Source organism: Alosa alosa, chromosome 1, assembly GCF_017589495.1.
Source record: "Alosa alosa isolate M-15738 ecotype Scorff River chromosome 1, AALO_Geno_1.1, whole genome shotgun sequence".
NCBI lineage: Eukaryota > Metazoa > Chordata > Actinopteri > Clupeiformes > Clupeidae > Alosa > Alosa alosa.
Window position 1 is genome coordinate 21,931,531 of NC_063189.1, and position 27,828 is coordinate 21,959,358.

Here is a 27,828-nt window from a genome sequence, read left to right on the forward strand (position 1 = left end):
TGGAACACTCCAGATTAAAACAGAGGGCATTAAGCATTACTAGTGATTACTAAAATAAAGTAAAAAGACTGCAAAATGGCATCAAAAAACAGAGACAGTAACGTTGCGGAGTTTCTGCGGCACAATGTCATGTTTTTTTTAATTTAATTTGTTTACTTCATAAAGCAAATATTTAAATTGATGTAGAAACTACTTTAACAACCGGTCCTCGAAGATATGGGGACACAATCTTGAACATTGTACCGGTGCCACGCAGACCTATGTGACTCCTTGGGGGATTTCATTGGTTAATATTTTGACGTGACGCAATACCGGAAGTAAACCTTTTGGCCAAGTCAGAGCCCATTACACATTCTCTGGCCAAGTGCAGAGCTGTCAGTTCCAAAGAAAGGCGCTTTCTAATTACTGGATCACAGGCGATAAAGAAACAAAGTAACCTTAGGAAATGATGCCCGTGTCCCCCTTCCGTTAGTCTAAACGGAATGTCTTCATAATTTGTTGTCCTATTTTTTTGTGGGATTAGGCTTAACTATGCACTCTGTTGCCGCCTTCGCGTTAGCAATGCTATTGACTGGTGTGTTTTCATCCCAGCATGACCGCGAGCCTAAAACTCCAGACTGGCGAATGACTCTGAAAACCATACGAAATGGCATTCACAAGATAGACACCTATTTAAATGCAGCTTTGGATCTTTTTTGGTGGGGATGACGGACTCTGTCATTACAAATGCAGTGATGGTAAGGGCAGCTAATTTTAACTTTCACAATACTTTTAAACGGAGACTGCATGTTCACCTGTTTAAAGGATGTCATAAGCCTACCCTATGACCTGCCAAGTATATCCATAGTCTAAGGTAATAATTAACCTGAAAAAAAAATAGGTGCTCCAATCTCAGAGCAATTATATACCAGCTAGCCACCCAGGGTATGATTTGTGGTGGGGGGCAATAATCTTGTTTTTGTTTACAGGTTATGTACCAAAACCCCGTCCAGATTACAAACCTCCTCCACCTAATGGGTGTGGTTCACCTCTGTTTGGATTTCAGGTCTGAAAGAAATTTACAGTCGGGCTACTAGCCTACTAAAAATATACATTTGCTACTATCTTCCAACTAAACACTGAATATGATAAAAAAAAAAAAAAAAAAAAGCATTTACTTTACATCTCTAATGTCTCTCAAAGTTTGATATTGGGATCCCATCCATGACGAGGTGCTGTAATCGGCATGACCGATGCTATGACACTTGTGGAAAAGAGAAGCATGTCTGTGACGACCAGTTCCAGCAGTGTCTCGAGACCATTTGCAATAATGTGCAAAAGACCCTAGGACTGGCCCAAAGTGTTCAAGGTGAGGCCTCCCAGTGCCAATAAAGAACCAGTATGCACAGAGAAATGGAAAACTAGCACCTTACTTGATGCTGTTCAGGATCTCTTCTTGCTATGTGCTGAACTCTTTCAGCTACAAATGGCCGACATCTGAATAACTCATACTAACCAACCGATGATGATGATGATGATGATTGGCATGCTACTGTCATGAATGACAATGTGTGGCACTCTTCACATACTGTGCGTGTGTGTACTGTGTGTGTGCATTGTTTTGTTTCCTTCTGCAATATTCCCTATAGTGTCACATGTAGTTAGAGAAACACTTCTGATGTTTTGAGATTGAGTGTCACATGACATCAGGGGTATAAAGCCATCCTCTAGTTAACGTCGCTGGTGGAACGCGCTACAAGTTCCTACCATAGCAAGGGCATACCTCTATCTTCAAAAACCTCCTGAAGACCCAACTCTTCCGAGAGCACCTCCTGTCTTAGCACTGCTAACAGCTGGACATGCTTACTCTAGCACTTACCACTACCCTCTTTCCTATCCTGACTATCCCTCATTTCCCTCCCTTGGCTTTGCTTGAACTCTTATTCTTTTTTATGTGAGTAGTACGTATTGCTGCACTAACCTATATATTTATATATCCTAGTGGCACTGTACCTTTATTGTACCTTGATTGTTGTAAGTCACTTTGGATAAAAGCACCAGCTAAATGACTGTGTGACTAAATGTTTGTTTGTAATATTTCTACAGCATGTGAGTCTGCGGTGACTCTCCTGTTTGATGCTGTCATGCATATGGGCTGCAAACCCTATATGGACAGCCAGAGGGCATCATGCATATGTCACTTTGAGGAGAAAATGGATCTGTGAAGTTCTACTTTGAACAACTCTGGGAATACACAGAGGCCACCAGGCCTGCCATTCAGGATTTAAACAGCCGAGGATCTCATCTCATATTATTGATCGGACCTGCTTCATTATGAGCTTCAGTGCATCAGTGTGGCTGCTCTGGCTGTGACTAGTTAATGATATCACTCAAGTGATAGGAAGGATCTCAGGGATGAAATTTAGTCATGAATGACATTGTAAAATGTGAAGAAATATTATAGGCCCTGATTGAAATGATGGGTAAAGTGCAAAGTCAGGTAACAGGTTAAGTTCAGGTGCATGAACTAAAGCCGTTGTGTGTATGGTCCTCTTAAGTGGTATTAAGTTAGCAAATCCATTTTGTTCAGTTGTTAAATAAGCTCCAGTTAGACTTTAGTCATTGCTCTTTGCCCATCATTAGAATTAGGGCCCTGTGTGTTATAATGGTGCAAAACATCTAGGTTAATATCAGTTACCTGATGCAGTATAGCTATTTGCAGTTTGTAACATTATTAAGGTTTCATGTGGTGTGTGTATGCAACACATTTTTTAAGTTGCATTCATGAATGTTTAATGACATGCCTCTTAACTTGAATATAATTTGGAATGAACAGGTTTCTGGATGTTACAACCATGCCTGTGCTAATGAATTTGTGAAATAAAATATTATTGCACTATGTGCTTTTTGCATAAAGCCAGTGGATCATCACTTATTTTATATCGTAGTGTTTGTGAAAATGAATATGCTCTTGTATTCATACAGCGAATACAGCTCTCCATTCCTTGCACACTTTGGGAATGAGTACGCTCTTGTACTCAGTATGCAAAACAATCTGAATATCCTCTTGTATTCCTGGGCGCTTAAACGACGAGCTCTACTAGAAATAGATTCAAAGGCAGGCCTGGGAACCAGTTAGACCAACAAATGCACAACAACAACAATGTTCTCAAAAGCTTCCAAATGTATTACAAGAATCAACCCGTAGCATATATGTAGCAGAATGATTGGCCTTTGCATGTATCAATATCATGCTTGACATTTGGGTGTATCAACATGGAGAACAAAAACAACAACGAATGAACGATTAAAAGGTTTTTTTGTCAGGGACGTCACTATGATTGAAAGACAGGGAGGCTTAGCCCCTAGGGCTGTAGGTAATGTGCGTGCATAGAGCGTGTCGGAAAATTTTCATCACACCTTAAAAGGGCTTCAATGAATTTATTATTAATTAGGGACACCATGCCATTTTTCACTCAGTCTAGTGTGCAATTGTTTTGGTTTGAATATTGTTTGGTGATTGTTTGATTATTGAATGATCACATAAGTGAATAGTAGTTTGTAGTAGCTAGTAGTTAAGCAACACTTAAGCAGCACACTTATTGTTCTTAAGTTTTCTTAATTTTCCCGTCTCCCCAATTTTTTGGTCAGCTCTTGCACCTAGGCCCTTTGAGACAGAGACACCGTTCCAACTTTAAAACGTCCGGTCAGTACCGGTGTAAGTTGCTCGTGGACATGACGTCACGGGAGCATGTCATTCTTCCGCCATATTGGATTAAACAGAAAGCAAAACTAAATTTTCACAGGTCACAAATTTGGTCCGAACTTCACGAAACTTGACGTACATGATCTTGGACCAAGCCTCACAAAAGTTACTATAAGGATTTTTGATTTTTGGAAGCGTTTGCCCTTGACAGCTGAACGAAATCGGCACGTAACTGCAAAACAGGAAGTTAGGTATTATCTCAGGAACGCTGTCACGTATCAAAACCAAACTTTGTACATGAACTCGGGACTCCAATGTGAGGATGCACAAGATGGTGTTCCTTATTATTACGCTGGAATTAGAGTATAGTTTCATGTCAAATCAGCCTAGAAAATCGCCACGTTTCATTTTCCGTTGGTCTTACACTTTCTAACTCGAGAGGAGACAAGTTTTAAATAGGAAAATTACCGGAAATCTTAGTCACTTTTAAACGTGATGCTCAATGCATCAATAGGCTCTCAAAACAATTACAAACAGACACAAGGTGCCTATAGAGGAGGCCCATATAGATTATTTGTCAAATAAACCAGTAAAACAGTATTAGTGGATGGAATATATAACATCAGTGTTTCCCATACATTGACTAATCTGTGGCAGGCCGCCACGAAATCAAAACAGGCCGCCACAATGATGTTCTATGTTGTACTATTTAAATAATTAAAAAATAATTCAATCACTTTCATTGAGCTAAACGTTTTACGCACACAGCCTTTCCTTGCCCCTCCCCGCTTTCTCTCGTAAAGAGCCTGATGCTGCATGTACATTTAACAAAACATAAATGATTGTTGAAGGATTGTTGTTGCCACATAGAAGCCTTGCATAGCAGGCTTGTGCAAAATTCCAGAATTGAATTGAAACTGGCTCTTAAATTCCAATTAAATTATTGAATTTCTCTTGCATTTCAATTGAGGTAGCAAACAGGAAGCAGAATTGCAATTCGAATTGTGCACAACCCTGTTGCATAGAAGGCGGCGTGCTAAACTGCTAATCCAAATCATTGAATGGATTTGTGAATTCGGTTTCATGTTCACAAAAGCTGAACATTTTGGCCTTGGCCTTATGGCCTCAGCCAAGGGTCCCTTGAGCTGAAAAAAGTTGAAGGCCCCTGTACTTAATGGTAAATCAAAACCAGCCGCCACACAATAATGTTCTATGTTGTACTATGTAAATAATTGAAAAATAATTCAATCACTTTCAATTCATTCAACTAGGTTACTCGTGCATGCTCTATTAATTTTACTGACTCTGACACTAAATGTTTGCAAAATCCCGATGTAAATGGAAACATTTTCCAAGACTCAGAACGGTTTGTCTCAAGGAGAAGTATAGACCTAGCCTGGCTAGCGCCACCACTTCTCAATGAGACGTGGTCTGGGAACCAAACATTAATTTTCTCGTATTTGAAAAAAATGCCCAGATCCGTTTATTGGGTGCCACGGATGTCTATCAAATGCGTCTGTGTAGCTCATCATCGTCTTGCTTTCCCCCTTGTTCTGTGATTGATCCCCTATCTCAGGCGAAAATTTGCTCCATGGTCTCCAGGCTGCCTTAGCAGCGTGAATCAAATTGCGCGCAAGGCAGCATGGGAACACCCAGGCTAGTATAAACTAGTATAAGCTAGTATTATGAACTGCATGATCCACACATATATCAGCAGCCTTTTAACTGTTACAATTGCAAGGGTTCCCTAACAAACGCCTTAAAGTGACAGGCACCCCCAAGTCAGCCACCACCACAAATTGAATCCAATTCTGTGGGAATCACTGAACATTCACACCCAACTTCTGTCATAGCTCATATTTTAAAGGTGAACTTGGCAACTATTTGAACGTAATAAACCCGTTTAGAAATCTGGATGGTTAAATGACCTGTTCTGGTGAAAATGACTTTTTGAAAATGACTTTAATCTCAGAAATTATTTCTGACTTTATTTCTCGAAAATGTTTACTTTTATTCTCAAAAATTTTGACTTTTATCTTGAATATTTTGACTTTTATCTCAGAATTTTCAAAAATATTTTCTCTTAATGTGGCCCTAATACGCTTCCGTAGGTGGCGGCGCTGGCTAGCTGTATTGCAGCAGAGCCCGTTTACGGAGAGCCGGATCACTCCCTATTAACTCCATTGTACCTGCAATCTGTTGCAGTTCCGCTAGGGGCGATCACGAATAAGTGCAAAAACAATGGGGGTCTATGGAGCTAGACGGCTAAATTTGTCTCTTTGGTTGTCGTTGAGAAATCGAATATTTGATTGTGGTTTCTGCAAGCTCAATATGGATTATAGGTCAAAGGTTGAATGAACGAGTAGTCACGTCCTTTCCATTTCTTACAGGTTGGGTCATTGTTGCCCACAACACACTAGCTTTCTGCTAATGAATGACGTCATTGACACATTTGAAAGGCTTTTTAGAACAAATAAGTGATTAAAAAAAATATAACACTCAACTGTTTGTATTTTCTCTGCCCCCTCATTGGACTGCAACATTTAAATTTCTACACAAAAAATTATAACGTGAGAAAAGTGGATTTTGAGGGTACAGCTCCATAGACCTCCATTCATTCTGCACTTATTCGTGAGCGCCCTCACGTGGAACCAGAATTGGGAACTGCAACCAGTTCAGAAACCGGAAGAGTGGCGGTTCTCTTTCTTTTACTGTCTATGGGTTCTCCCCTTATTAGACATTCTCTGATTGCAATCAGGTGTTGCTGGTCATTCCCAAATAAACCAAAACTTTTTTTCCGGGGGTGAGGGGTAAAAAAGAGGTTTTGTCCAGAGATTCACTACTGTTAAATTGAACTATTGTTGTTATTTGCATGTCGCGGACAAAAGCATATGATCAGTATTGCTTCATTCAATATGATAATCAGCTCCACCAATGCCATTCTTCTTGCCCATCTGAAATGACTCCTATACATTTGCTGCCTCCATCCTTTAACGTATGATGGCCTTGAAGTCTTGAGTTAGTGAATTGGCTACTGTTGATATCCAAGTTCTGTGCGTGCATTCTCTATCTTGATTTGCGTTCTGTAGTGCGTAATTCTGCTGCATAAAGTTGAAAAACATACTGTGTTTATTGTATAGCAAATGCATTCATGCAGTTCAACAATGAAGAGTTTGGAGAGTCATGATAGGGTAACTTTTATGAAAAAATAGCATTGCACAAATCGCAACCTGTTCACCAGTGCTTGGAAAGGCTACTTGTCTCAGTCAACCCACTGCAAATAGGGTAGACTGAGTACAGTTGAGACATGTGTACAGTTGAGACACCTTAAATATCTTGCTTGCACAGCAACAACAGCAACAGCAAGTTGTGATTTTTGCTATGCACATGCCTATTAGTGCCCTCTTTGATCATGGCAAATTTGAACGACAAAAGTATCTCCCATCCAAGGATATCGGCACATGTTTTTTTTTTCCAAAGTAAGAATTTCACTTCACCATGCACCTTCGACAATGAATAGCTCATTACACTTATGTTATTGTTAAACGTAACTGGTATCATTACAAACATGATTCTGTGTCCTAAAAACTGGCATATTTTATGGCATTGTGTCATGTAAGGTCGTTGCAAAATCTAGAGAAATGTGTGAGGTGGTCATCGGGGTACAATTGAGACACACATTGGATTGTGTTAGGCTACTTGAACATTCCATTTGTAGGCTACTGTTCGCTATCTGTTCCTGTGTCACATTTTGTTCATGATATATTCCTTTTAACCAACGCTAATTTAAATGAAATGAATGAATTTGAACTACAAACACTTTGCAATTGCTATGTTTTTATTTATTAAACTTTCCAACTAACGGTTAGTTAACTATACATCATTAAAATGGGTGTCTCAACTGTGCAGGTGGGTGTCTCAACTGTACTCTATAGGGTACAGTTGAGACACAGTCAAGACAAAAAAAATGCACCTTATGTTTATGAGCTAATTGTGGAAAATATAAACTACTTATGGGTATGGGTAAACTAAACTACTTATGGGTATGGGTATATATGGCTAAGGAAATGGCATGTGGAATTTTGTGTGGAAAATCACTTCTTTTCAGTATCTATTTTTTGTTTGATTTTGTGTGGGCAAAAAGTGTCTCAACTGTACTCAGTCTACCCTACAAATTCACATCCAGTAGGCCGCACTGTTTCCATAGGCATTTTCCCCTCGCATGGTGGCAGTACGAACACGGAAGTGGCTACGCGCAGTTGACTGGCGTCAAATAGAGCCAACTGTCTATTTGGCATGTTGACACTTGTCCAATGACACAAGGGGGGGTACATCTCCTCGTACGTTCAGCGTTATTGCAGCATTTGTCGATCAGAAGGCAAGCAGGAAGTAAAGATGGCGAGTCCTGCGAAAGATAAATCAGGTAGGAGAATACCTGCCAAATGATCTGAATAGATTTGTTGTAATAGTTTATCAGTAGGGTAGGCTACGTTGCGCAGTATGAAAGCCTTTTCTTGTTGTTACCAGTACGATTAGCGGTGTTTCTGTGAGGCAAAAGCACAAAGCAGAAACCACTTGTTGCCTGGCTGCTGAAGGTGCCACACTGGCTTCATTTAACGTTTAAACAACGGCAAAACTGCTCCTGATTCTACTTGCAGTCGATTAGTTGACTGAAAGCTGTAGGACACTTAGTCCTTACATGGATTTAGCTGTAAACTAACTCATATTTTTTGTCTTAATGTACATGGGCTCACGAGGTGTTGTTTATTTAATGTTTGCAATCATTTGAGTTTCTTGGTCATCTTTCAGGGATCGTTGAAAAGGACAGTACGTCCAGTGGACGTATCATTGCAGGTGAGTTTGTATCCGACTCATCTTTTCCAGTATTGTCTAAAAAGGATGCGAAAATGTATCATTGACGCCCCGCATCAGTTGACTAAGAATGTAAAAGAGAACAGACAGATTCTATCACTTTTGAATCCCGTCCTTTTTAAAAACCCCTGCTGTCTTGCACTCTGTCACCAGGCCATTGAAACCCTCCAGCATCAGGTGCTTCTGAACAATAGAGGCTTGACCTCTCTGAGTCCAAATGCTCCATCCTCTTTTAGGCAGTTCACCTAAAACTTGCTGTGTGGTTGGGGTTAGAGGGTGTAGATGAGCATTTTAATGGCTTTGTGATGAGAATAGACATTTTGAAAGCAGGCCTGTTATGCACAACAATTCCACAATGATCTCTGTCAAATTGAAACCATTTGTGTCTCAGGTGTCACAGAAACGGATGCCTTTTACGGAGGGTAAGACTAGCCTCTCATGTAATTTACTGAAAAGGATTGAAAACACCATTATACACACTTAATCAAAGCATTTTAACCTCTTGGCAGTTCTATCTCGTTGGACCCTGCCGAGGAGTACAAGATGGACCACAAAAAAAGAGGCCTCGTCCTCATCTTTAATCAGGAGCACTTCTTTTGGCGTCTTGGGATGCCTCCAAGGAACGGCACCAACATGGATCGATACAACTTGGTTAAAAGGTTTGTACGCATATTTGTATTGTATAACAGTAAGTCAAAAATAGTACTGTGTGCTATGTTTCATTTGATGTTTCACTGTAGACAATAAAGTGAGAATGCTAGGACCGCAGACAAAAAAGTAACCAAACAGAAAATGGGTGCACATGTACTAATTATTACAATCTTATCTTAGATTTGAGGTCATGAATTTTGAAGTGAGAGCATTTGATAATCTCAAACTGGAGGAGGTTTGGGACAAGATAGCTGAAGGCAAGTACTTTTAAAAAGAGAATAAATGCGGTGCAATGTCAGATAATACTGTAGGGCACACCTACTTTTACTGTAGGCAAGATACAGATCTAGTTTCACTTTCACTTTAACTGGAGACTTTGCCCTCCACAGCTGCTGAGGATGATCACACGGACTCTGACTGCTTTGTCTGTATTTTCCTGAGTCATGGGGAGAATGATCATGTCTTTGCTTACGATGGGAAGATCTGCATTCAGGATGTAACAGCGCTTTTCAAAGGAAAGAAATGCCCAAGCCTGGCTGGGAAGCCCAAGATATTTATCTTGCAGGTGACAAACTCAGGTCATGCCAGTAATAATTGTTTTAAAAAAGCATTTTTATCAGATAAATCTGCATTTTTCAAATTTTCACCATACCTGTTGATCTTCTGCAGGCGTGCCGTGGGGACAAACACGATGACCCAGTGACCCCCATGGATGTGGTGGACCATGACACTAAGACTAATAAAGTGGAGGTTGACGCTGGGGTTGTCTACACTCTGCCCTCCGGGGCGGACTTCCTCATGTGTTACTCAGTGGCAGAGGGTGAGTACACTGACAAGTGAACCTATTGGATACCCATTACTGATGCAGGAGCATATACTTTTTTAAAGGCGCAGTCAGGGATTTTGCAGGAAGTTGCGTTTGTTTGTGTTTATGTTTATTACCAGACACTTTTGTGCCAAAAAAAACGTACATTATATTTTAACCAAAGAGCAAGGACCAAACAAAACACGCCAGAGAGGTAGCTCACCCCTACATTCAGTATTCCCAGAGAAATTCCACGCAGGGTTTCGTTTTTGTTTGGGGGCAGGCTGCACACACTTTGTTTCCTGTTTTTGGAGCCTGAGGGGTATTTCACAAAGGCAGAATTAGGACATCCAAGATAAATGATAAAACGAGGTTTGACATAGCGTTGTCTGGTCATCCTAGCTAAACTCATTTCACTAACGCTAATCCAAGATGAGTAGGAGCAACTATGTCAAGCCAGATGTAAGCAATTCAGGATGTGTGTGCGCGCACTCTCGTTTCTGCCCTAAAGAACTCACGGTTGGAATAAAAAAGACGCGGAAAATAGTGTCATTCACACAAACTAACAATGAAGTGAAGTTGTCCTTTTTGGAATGGGGAATCATGGCTATTTCTATAAAACAGCAGGAGTAGGCGTGGTAGACCAACTGAATGCAAATTTACGTATGCACCCATGTGTGAGTGCTTCCTTGTCTCGGCACGCAAGTGCTTGCCACAGTAAAGATGCACATAGTATGATATACCTTTTATATTATAGTTGAAAACCCCTTCGAAAACTTGCCCCTCCACTTCCAATCAACTACAGTAGGCTATTCATCAAACGTCTATCAACAAAAGAAGCAATAAAGGAGTGCTTAGGCTATCACAATTAAAATAACCATATGATAGTAGGCAGACAATCTGTTTTGTTTTGCGAGCAAATACATTTAGCAAATAGTATATAAATGGAATAAAGCTCCTTAAAAATGATCACAGGGGTCTGATTTGAATGACAGCTAGCTGAACCAATAAGACAACATAATTACCATTAGAATTAACTTAGCTTGGCTGTTAGCCTGGTCAGGACCAGGCTAGGTGCAGAGAATAAATCCTCATGGTAACTTATGTGCCATCTCTTTTGTGAAACCAAGTCAAGGCTAAATTCAGCCAGGAAAACCAAAAAATCCCAGGTTAATCCCTTATCTAGGTTTTGTGAAATAACCCTCTGGGCTGCCTATAGTGACCAGGTTGTTTGTACAGTGTACTCACAGAATGGGCAGCTAGCGGTAATGAGGAGATTATTGTTGTATGTGACCAAAAAATGTCATGGGCTTGAAATTGCATAAAATCCCTGATCGCACCTACTAATTTTATTACACACCTGCTAATTTTGTTGCCAGATCTACAAGTGTTACTAAGCTAATGTTCTTTTCATTACTAGTTAATGTTTATTTCTTTGTCTGATTTTTCTTGTTCTGAAAAGGATATTACTCCCACCGTGAGACAGTAAATGGCTCGTGGTACATCCAGGACCTGTGTGAGATCCTGAAGGAGCATGGCCAGGCTCTCGAGTTCACTGAGCTTTTGACACTAGTCAACCGCAAGGTGTCCCGGCGCAGTGTTGGCCGATGTAATGATCCCTCTGCCATTGGAAAGAAGCAGGTGCCCTGTTTTGCCTCAATGCTCACCAAGAAGCTCTACTTCAGGCCTAAGAGTGATTAGTGTTTTCAGCCAGCTGTAACACACAGTGGGTTCATAATCCTTCCTCAGGTTTTTGTAAATGTTTCTGATCATGGCATCTATTCTCATGTCATGAGTATCAGCAGCAAATAATCAAACAAAATGGTGCATAATGTTGTGACTAACTAAAAAAAAGACATGGATCTTTAGTAAGTTCAAAAGGCTGTGCTAGCCAAATTTTAAGATTTTTCTTTATATCCTTGTAAGAGAAAACAAATACTTCATGGGAAGTTTGCTGGATTTATGTAAATGAAAATATTGCTTTGTACCTCTACATTCCAGCATATACTGCTGAGTATAGAAGAACACAAGGCAACCAAGTTATGTTTGCAGCAGGGGCATATACCAAATGATTCACAACCTCATATTTGGGGGACACAAAATGTTCAAAAGGGTAGTAACTATTAGCTCCTCAGACACAGAATAAATGGTGGTTAAAAACATATAAAGACCATTGATCTGATACTAGTGCTATCTTGTTGGAAAGAAGACATCTTCAAGAGTCAGTGAACAACCTCAAGGCTTAAGAACAAACAGAAACCTGAATTACCACATTGTTTTGAAATGTTATGACCTTTAAATCATGCATTTGCTTCTGTACTGACGTAGACCTCCACTGTGTGCTTTCAAAAAGGGAATTAATGTTAGTTGTTGTCACTTCAACTTTGTGTTAAACCCTTTGACCATATGAATTTTCACCAGAGTGTCTTGTTCTTCCAACACTAACAAACTGCTTAAGTATGGAAAGTAGCTCAGGGATGGGGCGGCTTGAGCTGTGGGAGCATGCTGCCTTTCTGAGATTCTGCCACCACAGGGCCTGACAACAGCCAGACACCAACTCACTTTTGTGAGTCATCTATGTTAGCGTGTCATTCACTGCTGTCGTGAATGTGTCATCTGCTATCAATTAAGTAATTCACTAGAACAAATATTTACAGTAGTATCCAAGTTAAAGTACTGGGTTAAAGCTTTTATATATGTAGCAAAATGATCCAGCGACTACAAAGGATTATACAATGAGATGTAATGAATTCTGTTTGTGCTGCTGTCAACACGAACATACACCGATGATGTGCCTTTCATGTATCAACCACTCAGGACCATGTCAAGGCTAGATTTCTTATTGTCCTATTATTTTTAAAGCAAATTCCTATAGCCTTTTAGAGCAATTATTAAGACCACCAGGACTGGTTGTGGTACCATTAGGCTTGGCTATAATGTGTAATAGATAAATAACTGGTCAAAAGCATTCTGTTCGTGAAGCGCAGTTCTTAAAATTAACTATTCATCAGAACCACACACTCATTCCTCAAGTTAAGTGTATCTGTACTTGAAAGCTAGGTTTACAGCAGCTGTATAATTTCTACATGGTATGGTTTCTTATGGTGGTGGGGGTTTGCACTATCAATGAGTTTTGAAGACTCCCTTGTATTTTGTTTCCTGTTTTTAAGTGCAGTTGGGTAATGTACCACTTTGTGTAATTTTAGATTGACTCTGATTTTATGAATTTGAGGTGCAATAAAATGAATTTACTACTAATGTTTGCTTTAAATTCTGTTCAACACATACACACATCATTTCAGCCTATTTTTGGTATTGATAGCTGTAATAAACAACATGTTTCTTCATGACTTTTATTTCCAGTTCTTGAAAATGTATTTGGTAATTGTATATGGCTATTTTTCAAATGCTTTAAAATTATATGAAAGAAAAGGCACCATTAGGGAAATAAAAAGGCGTTCAATCCACCATCAATCATCTTCAGTTGTGGGGTTGGATCTGGTCGAGAGGCAGCTGAAGTTGATTTGGGTTCCTCAAACGGCGCAAATCTTCCTCTACCTTAGGGATGACATGTGCACACAAATGAGTATTCTCCTCAAATGAAGAATCGATGAATAAAAATAGGATAAAGCGTTGACAGTGTCTCTACCTCTGCCAAATCACCCTTCAGCTGATTGTATTTGTCCACATTAAATTTAGCTTTCTTGGCACCCTTGTGGAAATACTGCAGGAACTGTCGGTCTTTTGCATCCGGATACACATAGTCCTGTGGAACAATGCAATAGTGTTATGTGACACTCATTTGAATGCATGTTGAGTTATGGTTAATACAAATAAATGAATGCTGTGCCTTTTGACTGAAGTAAAGAAGTAAAGCAAAATATGTTATCAACATTTTCAATTTAATTTATTCTCTAAACATTAAACTACTATGAGCGTATGTTTTCTGGCTACAAATGGCTGCATCAACACTATTTGTGTGGTGTCTGAACAGGCCAGTACCTGCTTGGTGAGGACGTAATATGCAAACACCCCAATGCTGGTGGTGTAGGTGATGAAATAGGTGACGGGCTCCATGACGTCCCAGGAGTAAACCCACCAGGTGAGCCAGGCCAGAGCGCCGCCCTGCACCGACAGCAAAGCCATGCCCATCCACACCGCCCGTGAGGAGCTTAGCTCCGCATTCCGCACTAACTGGGCTTTAACCTGGAACACACCCACACACACAGGAGTAAGGCATGAAAAAAAAAAAAACAAGTCTTTGAAACCACACTTCTCTGATACAGCACAATTATCATTATATTTCGATTATTATTTTTTTTTTTTTCCATAATCGTTGGAAGTCATAATTGATGATTAATCAATTAACTGTATTAACCCTTAAAGGAGTACCGTCACACCGGTGTGATGGGAATGTTGAGAAATGAACGTTCTAAAGAATATCTGGGTTCATTGAATTCAACATAGAATTTTAGAACCTTCAATTGTTGCGGAACTTAGAATGTTCAAAAACCTACACCTTTGAGGGTTAATTGCACAGCCCTACTCTGCATAGAAATAGTCATGCCATACACTGGTATTGGCTAGAAGCACCTTCTCTAGTGGGCTCAATTCCTGTTTGATGCCGTCCAGTTTCTCAAGCAGTTCCCTCTCCTTCAGGATGTGGTGGTCGGGCTGGTGGAGGGCAGTGTGCAACAGGTGCACCACATGCTTCACGTCCTTCATCCCCAAGGCATGCTCATGACTGGACAGCTCTTCACGTGGGTCAGTTTCAGTATGAGACATGAGGGAGATCACTTTCAGTACCACATACTTATTAGTTACTTATTACTGTTGGCACAACTTGTGTATTTAAAATGTCTACTTCAAGAGGCCACTGTACCTTTGTATGAAGACTGCACATTGTAGACAGCATCATTGATGACCAGCTTGAAGTCTTTACTGAGGAGTGTGTCAATAGAGGTGGTACATGCTACCTTCTCCCCTTCTGTAGGTACAACAGTGAGCAGAGTTATACTCTTGTCTTATCACCTCTAAGTAAAACAGTAACCAGAGTTGTACTCTATCACTCCCAGCAGTCTTTCTATCTCACTACATGTCATGGGCATAACTTAAAATTGCCTGATCAGTATGGATAACCAGACAAGAACAGGATATCCCCAATTATTTGCCAGTCAATATTCAGAATTACAAACAGACTTTACCATCTGCTAAACCTATTTAGATAGACATATATACCAGGGTAGAAGATAATGGTTGTATTAGGCCTATGTACAAAAACATCCCTCTGAAGCCTGCATTATGCTGTAACTGAGTGTACCGCCCTGGCATTAATCCTGGCAGAGCTGAGGCGCGTGCAAGGGGAACTCAAATTCAAGCTGAAGGAGGCTAAGGAGGACTACAGAAGGAAGGTGGAACAGAAGTTGCAGGAAAACAACTTGAAGGAGACATGGGACTGCATGAAGGTTATCACTGGCCTGAAGAAGAACAGCAGCTCTGTGGAGGGGGACCTGGACAGGGCGAACCAGTTGAACCACTTCTACAACAGGTTTGACTGCCCTGCTCCAGCTCCAATGGTGGTGGTCTGTCCACCATCCCCCAGCCAACACCATCTAACCCCTCAGATTGGGAGATAAGCTCTTGCAGATGGGTGTGGACGCTCACCTGGTAACCTGGATTACAGATTACCTGACCGAGCGACCACAGTTCGTCAGACTGAAGAACTGTCTCTCTGACACTGTGATCAGCAGCACCGGAGCGCGTAACAGGGAACTGTGCTCTCTCCAGTCCTGTTCACCCTGTACACCTCTGACTTCTGCTACAACACCGAGTCATGCCACATGCAGAAGTTTTCTGATGATACTGCAATTGTGGGGTGTATCAGGAACGGGCAGGAGGAGGAGTACAGGAGCCTGGTGGACTTTGTGCAATGGTGCAAACTCAATCATCTTCAACTCAACACTTCAAAGACCGAGGAGATGGTGGTGGATTTCCGCAGGTCTAAGCCCACTCTGCTACCAGTCCACATTGATGATACCAGTCCACATTGATGAAGTATCTGGGTCTCCACCTGGACAATAAACTGGACTGGTCAGCCAACACTGATGCACTCTACAAAAAATGGCAGAGCAGGCTGTACTTCCTGAGGAGGCTGCGGTCCTTCAATGTGTGCAGCAGAAAGTCATTTGTCCCCAGGGCCATTGAACTGTTCAATGCTTCACTTAAGGGAAGAGGAGAGATAGACTTCTCTGCATAGTCTGTCTGCCTCTTCACCCCCTCCATGTTTGGATACTGTCTGTCCACTAGCCACTTTTACCACTATCTTTCTGCCTCACTGTTTGCGTGCTATATTAGCACATTAGCACATATGCATAACCCCTCCCTCCATGCCACAGCCGAACTGTGGCCACACTTATACATTTTCTTAAAATAGTTAAATATATAGATATATAGACTTTATTTCTGCATTGTTGCACTGTTGGACTTACTCATTTGCACCATCACCATGACCACTATCACCATTGCACTATCACCATGACACTCATTCACACAGAGCACCTTACCTTACCTTACTATGCAAAGAGAATCACAGGCTCAGTCCCTGCCTCAGTCATTGCAAGCACCTCTGATTGATTAATCACCACTTAGTTGTGTTTTTATATTATATACTTTAATTACTTTTTCTGCTGTTAAAGAATGTGTATGGGTTGTATGTATGCTGCTGAGACCTTGAATTTCCCCTGGGGATCAATAAAGTATCTATCATCTATCTATCTATCTATCTATCTATTACTCTGTATGCTCATGTGAATTGTCTTTGTGGGACTTTCCTGCTCATCTACAGTCTGTTCCTAGACACACACACACACACACACACACACACACACAAACAAACACACAAACACACACACACCTGAGCACAGGGCAGGATGTGAAGGAGTCACATGTTTGCTGAGAGAGGGAGGGGCTGAAGAATAAAAGGGTCTCAAAGAGCAAAGATCTAGGGTGTGACTGCAAGTTGTTCAGGAGAAAGAATGACAGTTTTTTTAGGTCTGAGGATATGTTGCTTCTCTCTCTTTCTGTGTGTGTGTGTGTGTGTGTGTGTGTGTGTGTGTGTGTGTGTGTGTGTGTGTGTGTGTGTAAGGCCTCTGAATCTATAGTCAATCAATTTCTTCTTGTTTTCTTCTCACACTCTGCCTGAGAATATGTGCTGTCCTACTGGGAACTCTTTAGCTATGGAAGATCTCATCTCTTCATCTAATGTTCTTCTCCATTTATACATACACTCAAATGGCAAGTATTGAGTTTGATACATGCAAAGGCCAATCAATCATTCTGATATACATACTGATGCTGATCCCTGTAATCAACGTTGAAGCTTTTGAGAACATACAACTGAGTGTTGGTGTGTCTCACTGCTTTCCAGGCCTGCCTCGGCACCTCTCCAAGATAATAGCTCGAGGATATTTCAGAATACAAGAGCGTATTCATTTTCACAGCTTGACTGTGCACTACAGTCTACTTGATAAATCAAATATTTTTTGTCCAGTGCAATCTAATGCAGTGTTGCTGCTTGTGTGAACATACCTGTTGTAAGCACAGCGGCTGCCGTGATCCCAGGATCCTCAGTCTGCAGGTCCTGGATGAAGTCACTGACGGTCATGAGCATGGGCCTGAGGTAGAAGAGACACTTCTCTCTCCTGGAGGGCAGCGGCACGGCCATCGCAGGGCGCCCGTGTTTGAACTGCACGGCCACATCTACAGAGCAGTCCACAAGAAGGGTGACCACATCAATGTGAACATCAATACGGGACTTGAACATTCATTGTATTTAGCTAATATCTGCATATGTATAGTGTGTGATGGGTGCGACTGACTACTGTACCATGGGAGGGCGCCACAGTGCTGCAGAAGAGAACTTGGTGACATCTCCAAAGAGGTACTCTGGGCTGGGCCTAAGACAAAAGCAGATTTGAATTAGTGCATTTCAGCGAGCTAAGTCATACACACCATGTTTGTGGAGTCATGGCTCTGCTCTTCAATATACTATAAAACCATAAAATGAAAAATATAATAAGCAAATTAAAAACAGGACAGTTTGTGTTTTATCATCATTCCGTTTAAGGGAATGTAACGTTCCCCATATTGTTGAAAGAGGAGTTTCAAGTTGCAAGTTTTTCCAAACTACCATGCAGCTATTGACTTGGGTGTGGTGTGGGTATACAGTATTTGCATGCATACTTTTTGTGTAAACACAAACGGCCTTCAGAGAGCACACAGCTCTATTAGCCTACACTGGCACAGGCAGACCGGAGCTGGAACACGGAAAAGATGGCCATTACTCAAGGTGTCTCTCAGGAGCTGCCCCAAATCTGCTGACATCATCAAGTTAGCCAATTTGAGAGCAGGCATGGAGTAAAAATTGTGTTATCTTCCAACTCTTTTCATTCTGTCGAGAATTGCAAGGCACTTCATTTACTGAAATGTTTCTGTATGTACTGTACAGCTACATTGCTCATGTATTGATTAATCAGAGAAAAACATTCTACTGCACCAAAGACTGCATCTTTGTTTTTTGTTTCCGTTTTAAGACCATTGTATGCAAAAGAAATGTCTGAGAGAGGTGCATGGAATTCAAAGCACACACACAGCATGCAGTCACAAACTGGAGCTAAACTCATAATAGCAACACATTCTACACTGGCTATAACAAGATGCCACTTGTGTACAAATTAATTGGCAAAATGAATCATTTATATCTACTCTGACAAACGGTCAGAATATTTCTGCTCAACAAGGTTTACATTCTATTGATAAAGTAATAAGACTCTTTAATGCATCATTAGTGACTATTCAATTAAAACAAAGCCTAAATGACTCATACAGGGGTAGAATTGGTTCTCAAGCTTGACAGACATTAAATAATGCAGGCACTAAATCATGCAATGACATTTGTCTGAAGGAAGGGCCATTTGTCTTTTTGTCTTAGGGAGATAATCTTTCTTGGCCCTTGTCTACCATGAATTCCAAGTAGATTCCAGTGGGTCGATAAAGGCCACACTCTGTGGATGAGGCTGCTGTCCTCGCCTCTGTCACAGTGACATAGTGGAACTTGGCGGCAAACACCCTCAGAGCCTTCGTCCTCTGCCTGAGAGGTCGTCTGATCAATATCATGTTAAACAATCATGTGCAGTGATCTTATGATGGCATGGAGGGAGGGCACTAGGATCTGGGCACCCCCTTCACCAATCAGACCCTACGGCTGTGAAAGCTTTTTTGCCCACGAGCCTTTCACCTCTGGCTGGAAAAAAATAGCAGATTAGCCATTTTCATAAAGAGCTCTTATAGATGCTCTTATACTTTGTTGTACAAGAGATCTTGCATAAATAGTCAAATAAACTATGAATATGTCTATTCTTTCCTATTATCTAAAGTGAAGACGCATGTAGCCAAAACTCTCAGTGATGCACTTAGTGAGACACTGAGGTTTATTTATGCACAGCTAGTTGATTAAAGCGCCAGAGTGCTCACTGAAGTGATTAGTTTGCAGAGGTGGGAGATTGGAGAATGGCAAACGAGATACTGCCTCAGTGCATTCTCATTAGATTGTGCGCCATGCTTGGGCCTCTTAGTGTGTGCAGTGCGACAACACCACTTGGAATGTGTGTGTGTGTGTGTGTGTGTGTGTGTGTGTGTGTGTGTGTGTGTGTGTGTGTGTGTGTGTGTGTGTGTGTTCAGTGGCACACAGCATCAAGATGCTAATGAGAAAGGTGCATGCTCTGTGAAAGAGTCGGAGCAGGAGATGTGCCATGTCGGAGCAGGAGATGTACTGCGCTGCCAGGCTATTTGTCCCCCGACCAAAGACCATGTCATCATTTCATAACTCACTGGAGAGCACAAGCAGGAAAGAAATGCTATAGGCATAGACAAGCTGTGTAGATTTCAACATTTCACCTGTTGGTAACGTCTTAATAATAACATGAATCCTATGACCAACAAACCAAAGTGAAGTTTCTTGCTAATAAAGACTAGGCCTATGCTCCCACCCATGAGGAGCTATGAACAGAAAGAGCTTGTGTGAAAGAGCTGGTGTGAAACATTTGAATAGTGTTCATAACTCATAGTTGTGAATTGAGGAACAGGAAAACATATGGGTGTTCAAATGAACATGGAACTGGTCCATAGTTGGAACTGGTACACGCTCATCTCATTCAAAACAGAAGTTGAAACACTGTGGATTGAATTTGAATCATCTGGTGACTCAGCTTGTGCTGGTTTAACAAAATTGTCATTCACTGTTGAGGAAATTCTGTGAGAAAACAGGCCATCATCATTTCAGTATCGTGCATCCAGGTCCCATGCGTCACGTGAGAGCAGTTTGCCTCGGATATACAGGCGTGCGGTCAGGCTGCTGTGCTCCCATGTGCTGGGCTGACAGTGAGTGACCGTGGAGGTGAGGAGAGCCATCAAGCGGATGGCCAGGCTCATTTACTCGCGTGGCCCCTGTGGCTCACAGGCTGTTATGGGTGCTGTCACTGCTGATATACTGCCGCCGCAGCAGCGCCGCTCGTGCCCCGTCCAGCCCCGTCCAGCCCAACCCCACTCTCCCCACCGCAGGCTCTTCATTACGACTCACTGCCACCGCGTCAGCAGCACCGGGGTCCGGCCGAGTCTGACAGGAGGATATATGATCTCTCCCCACTGATACGGCTCAGGAGGCTAAGAGAGGGATATAAACCTGTGTGATAAGCCCGCTTCCCCCATGTTGTCCCTTCCCACTGCACGAGTCCACGGACCCCGTTGGATGAAATATGGAGACGCCATGTTGAAACCAAATTACAGAGACGGTCATAGTAACTGCGCCTCCACTCTCCTGTGAAAAAGCAATTTGCATGCAGGCGTCTGACTCAACTCCCCCTCGCTCTGCTGTTATTTAAGAGGGAACAAAGTGGACGTCAGAAGTGAGACTGCGTGTGGCCTGATTTAAACACCTTGGCGTTGTAAGGTGAGCCTTGTCTAGAGGGATTTGCAGGATATGGGTGTTCCAGTGGAAGAGCAGGTCTGAGTACAACAATATCGGTCCAGCCCATGGAAATACCTCAGGAAGGTTTGGTCAAAACAAAAGAAGTGCCTAATTTGTTTTGATTGTGGTAGCACAAACATGGAATGTCAGCACTTGAAGTTTGAATCAGGCAAGTGGTTTGTCGAGTAAAAGAAGTGGAGGTAATACATGACAGAAAATCCCTCACAGGCCTTCAAGGCTACATCTTCAAGCCTGAATTCTGCAGACACATAGCGTCTTGGTCTGACAGTGTTAGTCATTGAATACTGATGCCGCGGGACTGCAAGTCACAGACAGCTTATCTGCTTTCTGTTGTGGTGACTGGGCTGACTTATGTTCTCTCACCACCCTGCATGCCGTTATTTCTGTCTCCATGTTTTACTGGAGCATGTAGCCAAATTACAAAAAAATAAGTAAGTCTAGGTTTATGCTTCAACGCTGTAATTTATCAGATACTATAATGATAGTTGTCTGAAGTCTCCAGAATGAGGAAAACTGCATTAATGCTGACTGGGCTGCCTGATGCACAAATCCAATATAGCAAATGAATGAATGTATGAATGAAATCTATTCATCTCAGAAGAGCCATCAGTGCACCATTGATCATGTTGCTTACAGTAGTACAACCAGTCAATATGCTGCTGAACCATTCTTTTCAACTCACTAACAGTCTGCAGGCATCACCATGCGGTCACAGCTGACTGACGCGTGCAGGTTTGTGGGGAGTAACAGTGGACAGTAAAGGCCGTCAGTGGCATGTCAAGGCAGCATCTGGGTTCAGTGTGGAACTTCTGACATAAAAGAGAGGTTTAGCCTGCATTGGATATTAAACCATATTATGCAGCTGTGCAGTAGTACATGTGTAGCTGTCTTGACAGAACAAAACCAATCATTACACCCTGGTTTCATGTTGCAATTAAACATTACTGTCACACTTCTTGAAACATAAATATGTCACTGCTCTCGTGGGACCATTAAAAGGACCAGGGACAAATGATGCACCTGTTAAAAGGCCAGACCCCAGTGATATGCTCCTAATGAGGAATAATGCGCTCCCTGCCATGCCATTCCTCCTCCAGCTGTCAGGCTTGGACAGACAGCTATGACTCACTCCTCTGCCTCCATAACAATATGACAGAAGTGGATAAGGCCCGGTGCTTATTTTTACCCACCACACTGAAGCCTTGACACTAAAGTGCATTTCAGATTTCCCTCTCCCTTCATGCCCATGCATGACTCACATAACAAAACCTCTTGTGACTGATCTTGCTCTTAGGCACAATGTGGCCATTTTTTAACCAGGGTGGAAAATCTCTCTGCTGAACCTTGCATACATAAATGTAATGTAAACAGAATAGAGAATACTTGACTATTCCTACAATTTCTTGTACCATCAGTACACATCAGTAAATGCTTTTAGGCTATGATATCCATCTAATGAGATGGAAAATGTCACATGATTCTGATAGGAAAGCAGTAGATGATTGGTACTATGCTTTTATTACTACCAGTGGCACACTGTGATTTCACTGACATTCAAATGTGCATCTTCAAATAACCCACCATACTGTAAAACCTCCTGTGTCATCTTATTTAACTGGAACCTAAGCCCAAACTGTGTTTCCTTAAACTTTGCAAATAGTATTACAAAAAATGCTAAACATCTTCCCAGTGAAACCGATATGGCAAATGAAAATGTCTCTCCAGTTGAAAAAAGACCTTGTTGTTTCTGCAGCACATGAAAGGACATTTTACTGTGTCCACATTTAATAGGACACCTGACCAAGATGGACAGATGCTCTCCATGCAGTCCCAGATGCCTGAACAACAGTGAGGGCTCCAAAAGTAAAACGAAACAGGTCTGGTGGTGACTGATAAATATAAAATGACTAAAACACACAACACCTTAAATGGCCTTTACTTATTTTAAAACTAAATTACATTAAATCTGCAAAGAGCATTATTATTATTATTATTATTATTATTATTATTATTATTATTATTAATATTATTATTATAAAGAGTTTTATGATTTCACTGTCATTCATCATAAAACTGCAACCAAATTTGCTTATCTGATGCTTTAGATAGAATGTAACTGGGGTGCAGTACAAATAGTGCAATCACTGGATCGGTATCACTGGATCAGAGTCTATGGGCTATGGGCTTACCTCTAAGGATTTGCTGAAAGGACATGCATTAATACAACATGACCAAACAAAGTTGTAGAGGACAAGGTGGTATGAACCAGGCAATGGTTCAAGCAACGATTTATACACAGGGTGTGAGGTGACCCACGTGCATTATCCTGTCCACCACAGGTGAAATATGACCTCATCAAGACCCTAGCCTTTTATTGTCTGGGGGAAGGGAAGGGATACTCTCTCACTGCAGGGATATCACAACCAGTGCAGCTAGACTCAAGGAACATTTCTATTCTTCTTTATGCATCCATGGGATTATGTATACAGCGTAATGCATGTAATTGCATTTACAGTATATACTGTAGTAGCACTCACAACAAACCTGAAATCTACCAGCACTCATGAGTGCAGTGTAATAAAGTAGCTGCTGACTCCGGGCCAGTCTGGCCTAGCCATTGGCCCATGGGGCAGTCTTTAATTTACCCTTGGGGATCAATACAGCATCTATCTATCTATCTATCTATCTATCTATCTATCTATCTATCCATCTAAACACACGTCAGCTGAACATGTACAGTGCAACCCTGTGGATCAAAACTACGCTCTGGTCCAACATTGGTGATGTTATCCCTGTCTGTCATTTCAGCTAGACTACTACCCTCCAGGAAACTATAAAAAGGCAGGATGTGAGGACCAGATGGCTGACGGGTGGCCATGACTGATAACCGGTTATTCACCAAGCATCTCAAGACCATAAGGCCCATTTAATTACTGTGTATTCCAGCAGTAGGCTATCCATGTCAATCAGGAAATGAACTGGGTGGCATATCTATGAAAAATACTCAACCATGGGTGCAGATAAGGCACTAAGCCTACTCTGCACTAGTATTTCTCTCCCCATAACATTCTGTTTTCTATTAAGTGACCAACATTCTAACAGCTTATATCTATTTTCCAATTTAGCTGCTCTATTGAGTCCCTAGGCCTAATACATTAAGAATGAAACCCAAGTGATTGAATCAACATGATGATTTATGCAAAATACTGCTGCATAGTCACGTTTTAGCCATCAGAACAAGTTTAGCAAAATCACGTGTCTTGCCTACGGGGCGTTTTGAGAATCTCGAGAATGAGAATGAATGTTTACAATCTTTTAATATTCTATTCTTCAATAGGCCTAATGTGCTCCTATCGTCAAAAACTAATCGCGTTTGCACGACGCTCTGAACAACGTTACAGCAGCCTCTACCAGGCGCATTCCTAAGCGTTGCAATGTAGCTTTAAGTTCAAAACTGTAGCTTTTTGTCTAGGTCAACGACATAATTTAAAAGAAAATCTACGATACATTTTTGTTGTCGCTTCCTGAATGTATTCTGTGTAATCAGAAAATGTAGTAGCCTAGGTCACAAACTTTGCCCGACTAGATAAGACTGACTTGAAGTGAAGAACAAGACAAAACATGATATGCAGCCAACTCATTAGTAGAGTAGACTCTTATTCTAACATGACGTTTAAACTGCTTTTCTGTGGGGTCGACGTAAAAGTTAATTTAGTAGGCTAGCCGACTGTAGGCCTACAGAAACTAATCAGTATCCGATGTGCCTAAAGACACAAATTCCACCATTTTAGGAGGGTGTAGGCTACACTGCACGAGAGGAAATAACTTCGGTTAACTTCGCGATCTGTTTATTCACTGTGCGCAAAATGTATCATGTCATCAAAGGATCATCAGACAAGACTCTGACTTCGCGACATCATCAACAAGTTAACAAAACAAAATAAAAGAATGTGGGTCCCATTGGCTTAACAGCCCCCCAATATCCAGTTGGAAATAAGCTATTGTAGCGAAGCAATAGCCCGCTGTAGGCTAGTAGGCTACAGCTGTATAACATACACGAATGATATGTCACCCAAAGGTTACTTACTTACCTTGTGAGTCAGGTGCACTGGAATAGTGGTTGTTTTCAACAGTGAGCATGGTAACGCGTGCCGGATAACTCCAGCCTGTAGTTTGGCGACCAGTCCCAAAGCCATCTCTGCAATTAGTTCCTTTACTATACCATAATGGTCCGTGCACAGTTCGACTTAGGCAATTGTTCAAACATAGCCTTGTATAAATGGCTATTTCAAACAACGCCTTATGATCAATATATTGTCGATAGCCTATCCCTCTGCCTCAAACGTTGTCGAAACAGAGAGGATGTAGCACTCTCGTGACGATTCCACTATTCTATTTTAAATGCGCCTCCTATTGGTCGAGTAAATTCTTTAATGGTGATAAATCCGGAAGGTGGCTGTGAGGGTATTTTCATAGGAAAAGATATCTAACCTCTATGACTGGGTTTATCAACCAATATGGCATTGATTGTTGAATAGAGGTATAATCAAAAAGATTCTGTTGGATAGGCTATGTGTTGTTTGAATGGAGGTATAATAACGATTTTGATTGAAGGGTCTGTGTGTGTGCATAGGCTGTAACTTCTCTGGATGGGTTATACAGGTTTCTCTCCCAGTCTCCTCTCTCCTTTGACATTCATATGAACGCTAGATATCCATTGTGAACAATAGCACCAACGGCAGAGTAGTCCATAGCAAAGAAATATGACAGGAATTCATTTCTTGATACAATCGCTCACTGGGCAAAGTGCCCATGCAACACAGCACGGTATGGGCAGCAGGCCATCTCCACTGGTCGAACTGGGCACTAAAGCATTTTTTTGATATTTCATCATTCCAATTTAAGGAATGAGTGTTGAGAGAGTTGTGAATCAGAATCATTCCTGTATATACAGCTCTGGAAAAAATAAGATCACTGCAAATTTTAATATGACCGTCATCTCATTCGAATGTCACTCAGCAACCGTAGGATGACATCGGGAAAATGTGCAGTGGTCTCTTAATAAGCTGAATATTTACATACTGTGTATTTCTTATGTTCATTCATGAATTTGTACCTATTTCTCTATATTCTGTATATTTAGATTTAGGATTGAATGGAAGAACTTAAAGGCACCTCTGCTTACTTCTTCGGTGAAACCTGTCTCTCTTCCTTAGTGCGCGTCACTGAAAGAACTAGATGTACCGCATAGCGGTACAAAATATAACCGCCGCTCAGTCCTGTTCATCCTCTCCCATTTGACAATTTGTCTCCATCTCCTACTCCAACCCCTACTCTTGCAACTTTTGCGTACGCTTGTATGTGCGTGCCTGTGTGTATGTGTGTGTGTGTGTGTTTGTGTGACCTGTGTGCTTGTGTGTATGTGTGCTCCTGTGAGCTTGTGCGCACACACGTGTGTGTGTGTGTCTAATTGTGTGGATGTGTGTGTGTGTGTGTGCATTTGGTGTGTGTATGTCAATTTGTCTCCATCTCCTATAGAGTCTGACCAATATGGGATTTTGACGGCTGATAACATACCGATTTCGATATTTGAATTATTCAAAAACTGATAACCGATATATCGGCCGATAGTCATTTTTAATACAAATTTTAACATGTAAAAATGTTCTCCCATAACAAGGTTGTAATCAAGGTGGGGCATTATGTATTTGAATAGGCCTAACTATCTAGACTCCTAATGAAAGGCTCTTCATATACAGTTTAAGGAATGAAAAGATTGTATACATATGTTTAAGAAATAAAAGATTATAAAATAGAAAGAATAAAATGTCTTTGTTCTGTGATAACCACATTGCCATAAACTACATTGTGAGCAGTTTATACTTGCAGTGCCTGTTCAAACATGCTATTCCTGTAGAAAACCCATAGCTAGGTAGGCATGCTTTAAAATTAAGATGATATGGAAAAGCATCATTCCAGCTAAGCATTCAATAATGAACACTGAATATATATTATAATACATTATAGCCTTTAAGAAATGTGCAGTGAGCAGAATTTAGGCATGGCTGCATGTGACATTCGTCACAGATCAAAATGACTGTTTTTGTTGCAAATTTCATATGATGATCTATCATTCCACAAAATGGTTTGTCTTCTCTCTCCGCCTTTGGACCACCATCACTTTAAATGTTTAACTTGTCATGAATATTAAGAAAAGTTAATAAAATTATATGGAGTATAACTGAACAAATGAAAAATGTTTTAGACCAATAGTCAAAATATTGGGCAATTTGTCTGCAACCCGCCAGCGGATCGCCAGAGAACAGATGAACAAAATGCCAGCGGACCACCAGCAATGCCCCCAATGGACCGACAGTGGTCCGCCAGCCTCTTGCTATTTGGGGTCCTTCCATTCAGGACCATATCGCTCGTTTTAATTTGTGACCTTGTAGTTGGAATTGTCGTTTGTTTATTCAAAGTCTCAAGTCCAAAATAGCCTGAGCTATTCCAATCCTTAGTTTTTTGCACATAATGTTTTTCGTCGTTTTGAATAGACACTGCATACCCGTGTTTGTTGGCGTGTTGTTGCAAAATCCGCGGAATCATTGTAAGCAACCTGCATACAGGGAGCCTTAATTGTTGTTGTCGAACATGATAATCATCCAAACATCTTGCATTTTGACCGTAAAGATTGATTCAGTGCTGCCAAAACTCCGCCACACCCACAGTCTTTGGTTCCACCCTGGTCTTGCAGAGAAAGCCAATGTGTGC

The 27,828-nt window shown here is 41.3% G+C and overlaps 3 protein-coding genes across 4 annotated transcripts; 2 read left to right on the forward strand and 1 right to left on the reverse strand.

The window, feature by feature from the left end:
• The first annotated feature begins 339 nt into the window (after positions 1-339).
• On the forward strand, positions 340-2,889 carry pla2g12a (phospholipase A2, group XIIA). Its single transcript, XM_048252594.1, is given in 5 exon segments — positions 340-693; positions 695-737; positions 969-1,045; positions 1,183-1,348; positions 2,086-2,889. Coding segments are annotated over 5 exon segments (567 nt in total). The 5' UTR covers positions 340-531; the 3' UTR covers positions 2,205-2,889.
• Positions 2,890-7,998: 5,109 nt separating this feature from the next.
• On the forward strand, positions 7,999-13,271 carry LOC125303814 (caspase-6-like). Its single transcript, XM_048257746.1, has 8 exons — positions 7,999-8,108; positions 8,495-8,539; positions 8,949-8,979; positions 9,067-9,216; positions 9,389-9,465; positions 9,598-9,773; positions 9,878-10,028; positions 11,476-13,271. Exons 1-8 carry the CDS (start codon positions 8,081-8,083, stop codon positions 11,712-11,714), a joined length of 897 nt encoding a protein of 298 aa, XP_048113703.1. The 5' UTR covers positions 7,999-8,080; the 3' UTR covers positions 11,715-13,271.
• Positions 13,272-13,352: 81 nt separating this feature from the next.
• On the reverse strand, positions 13,353-25,453 carry LOC125303799 (calcium uniporter protein, mitochondrial-like). Of its 2 annotated transcripts, none has more exons than XM_048257727.1 (8): positions 25,149-25,453; positions 17,899-17,968; positions 17,601-17,771; positions 14,896-15,000; positions 14,607-14,809; positions 14,016-14,219; positions 13,663-13,779; positions 13,353-13,571 (listed from the first exon to the last, which is right to left on the reverse strand). In XM_048257727.1, the coding sequence occupies exons 1-8, from the start codon at positions 25,251-25,253 to the stop codon at positions 13,494-13,496; spliced, it is 1,053 nt and encodes a 350-aa protein (XP_048113684.1). In that variant the 5' UTR covers positions 25,254-25,453; the 3' UTR covers positions 13,353-13,493. The 2 variants fall into 2 exon arrangements, with proteins under 2 accessions (XP_048113684.1, XP_048113692.1); XM_048257735.1 differs by having other exon boundaries at positions 14,607-14,767; positions 25,149-25,451.
• Between the last annotated feature and the right edge of the window lie 2,375 nt (positions 25,454-27,828).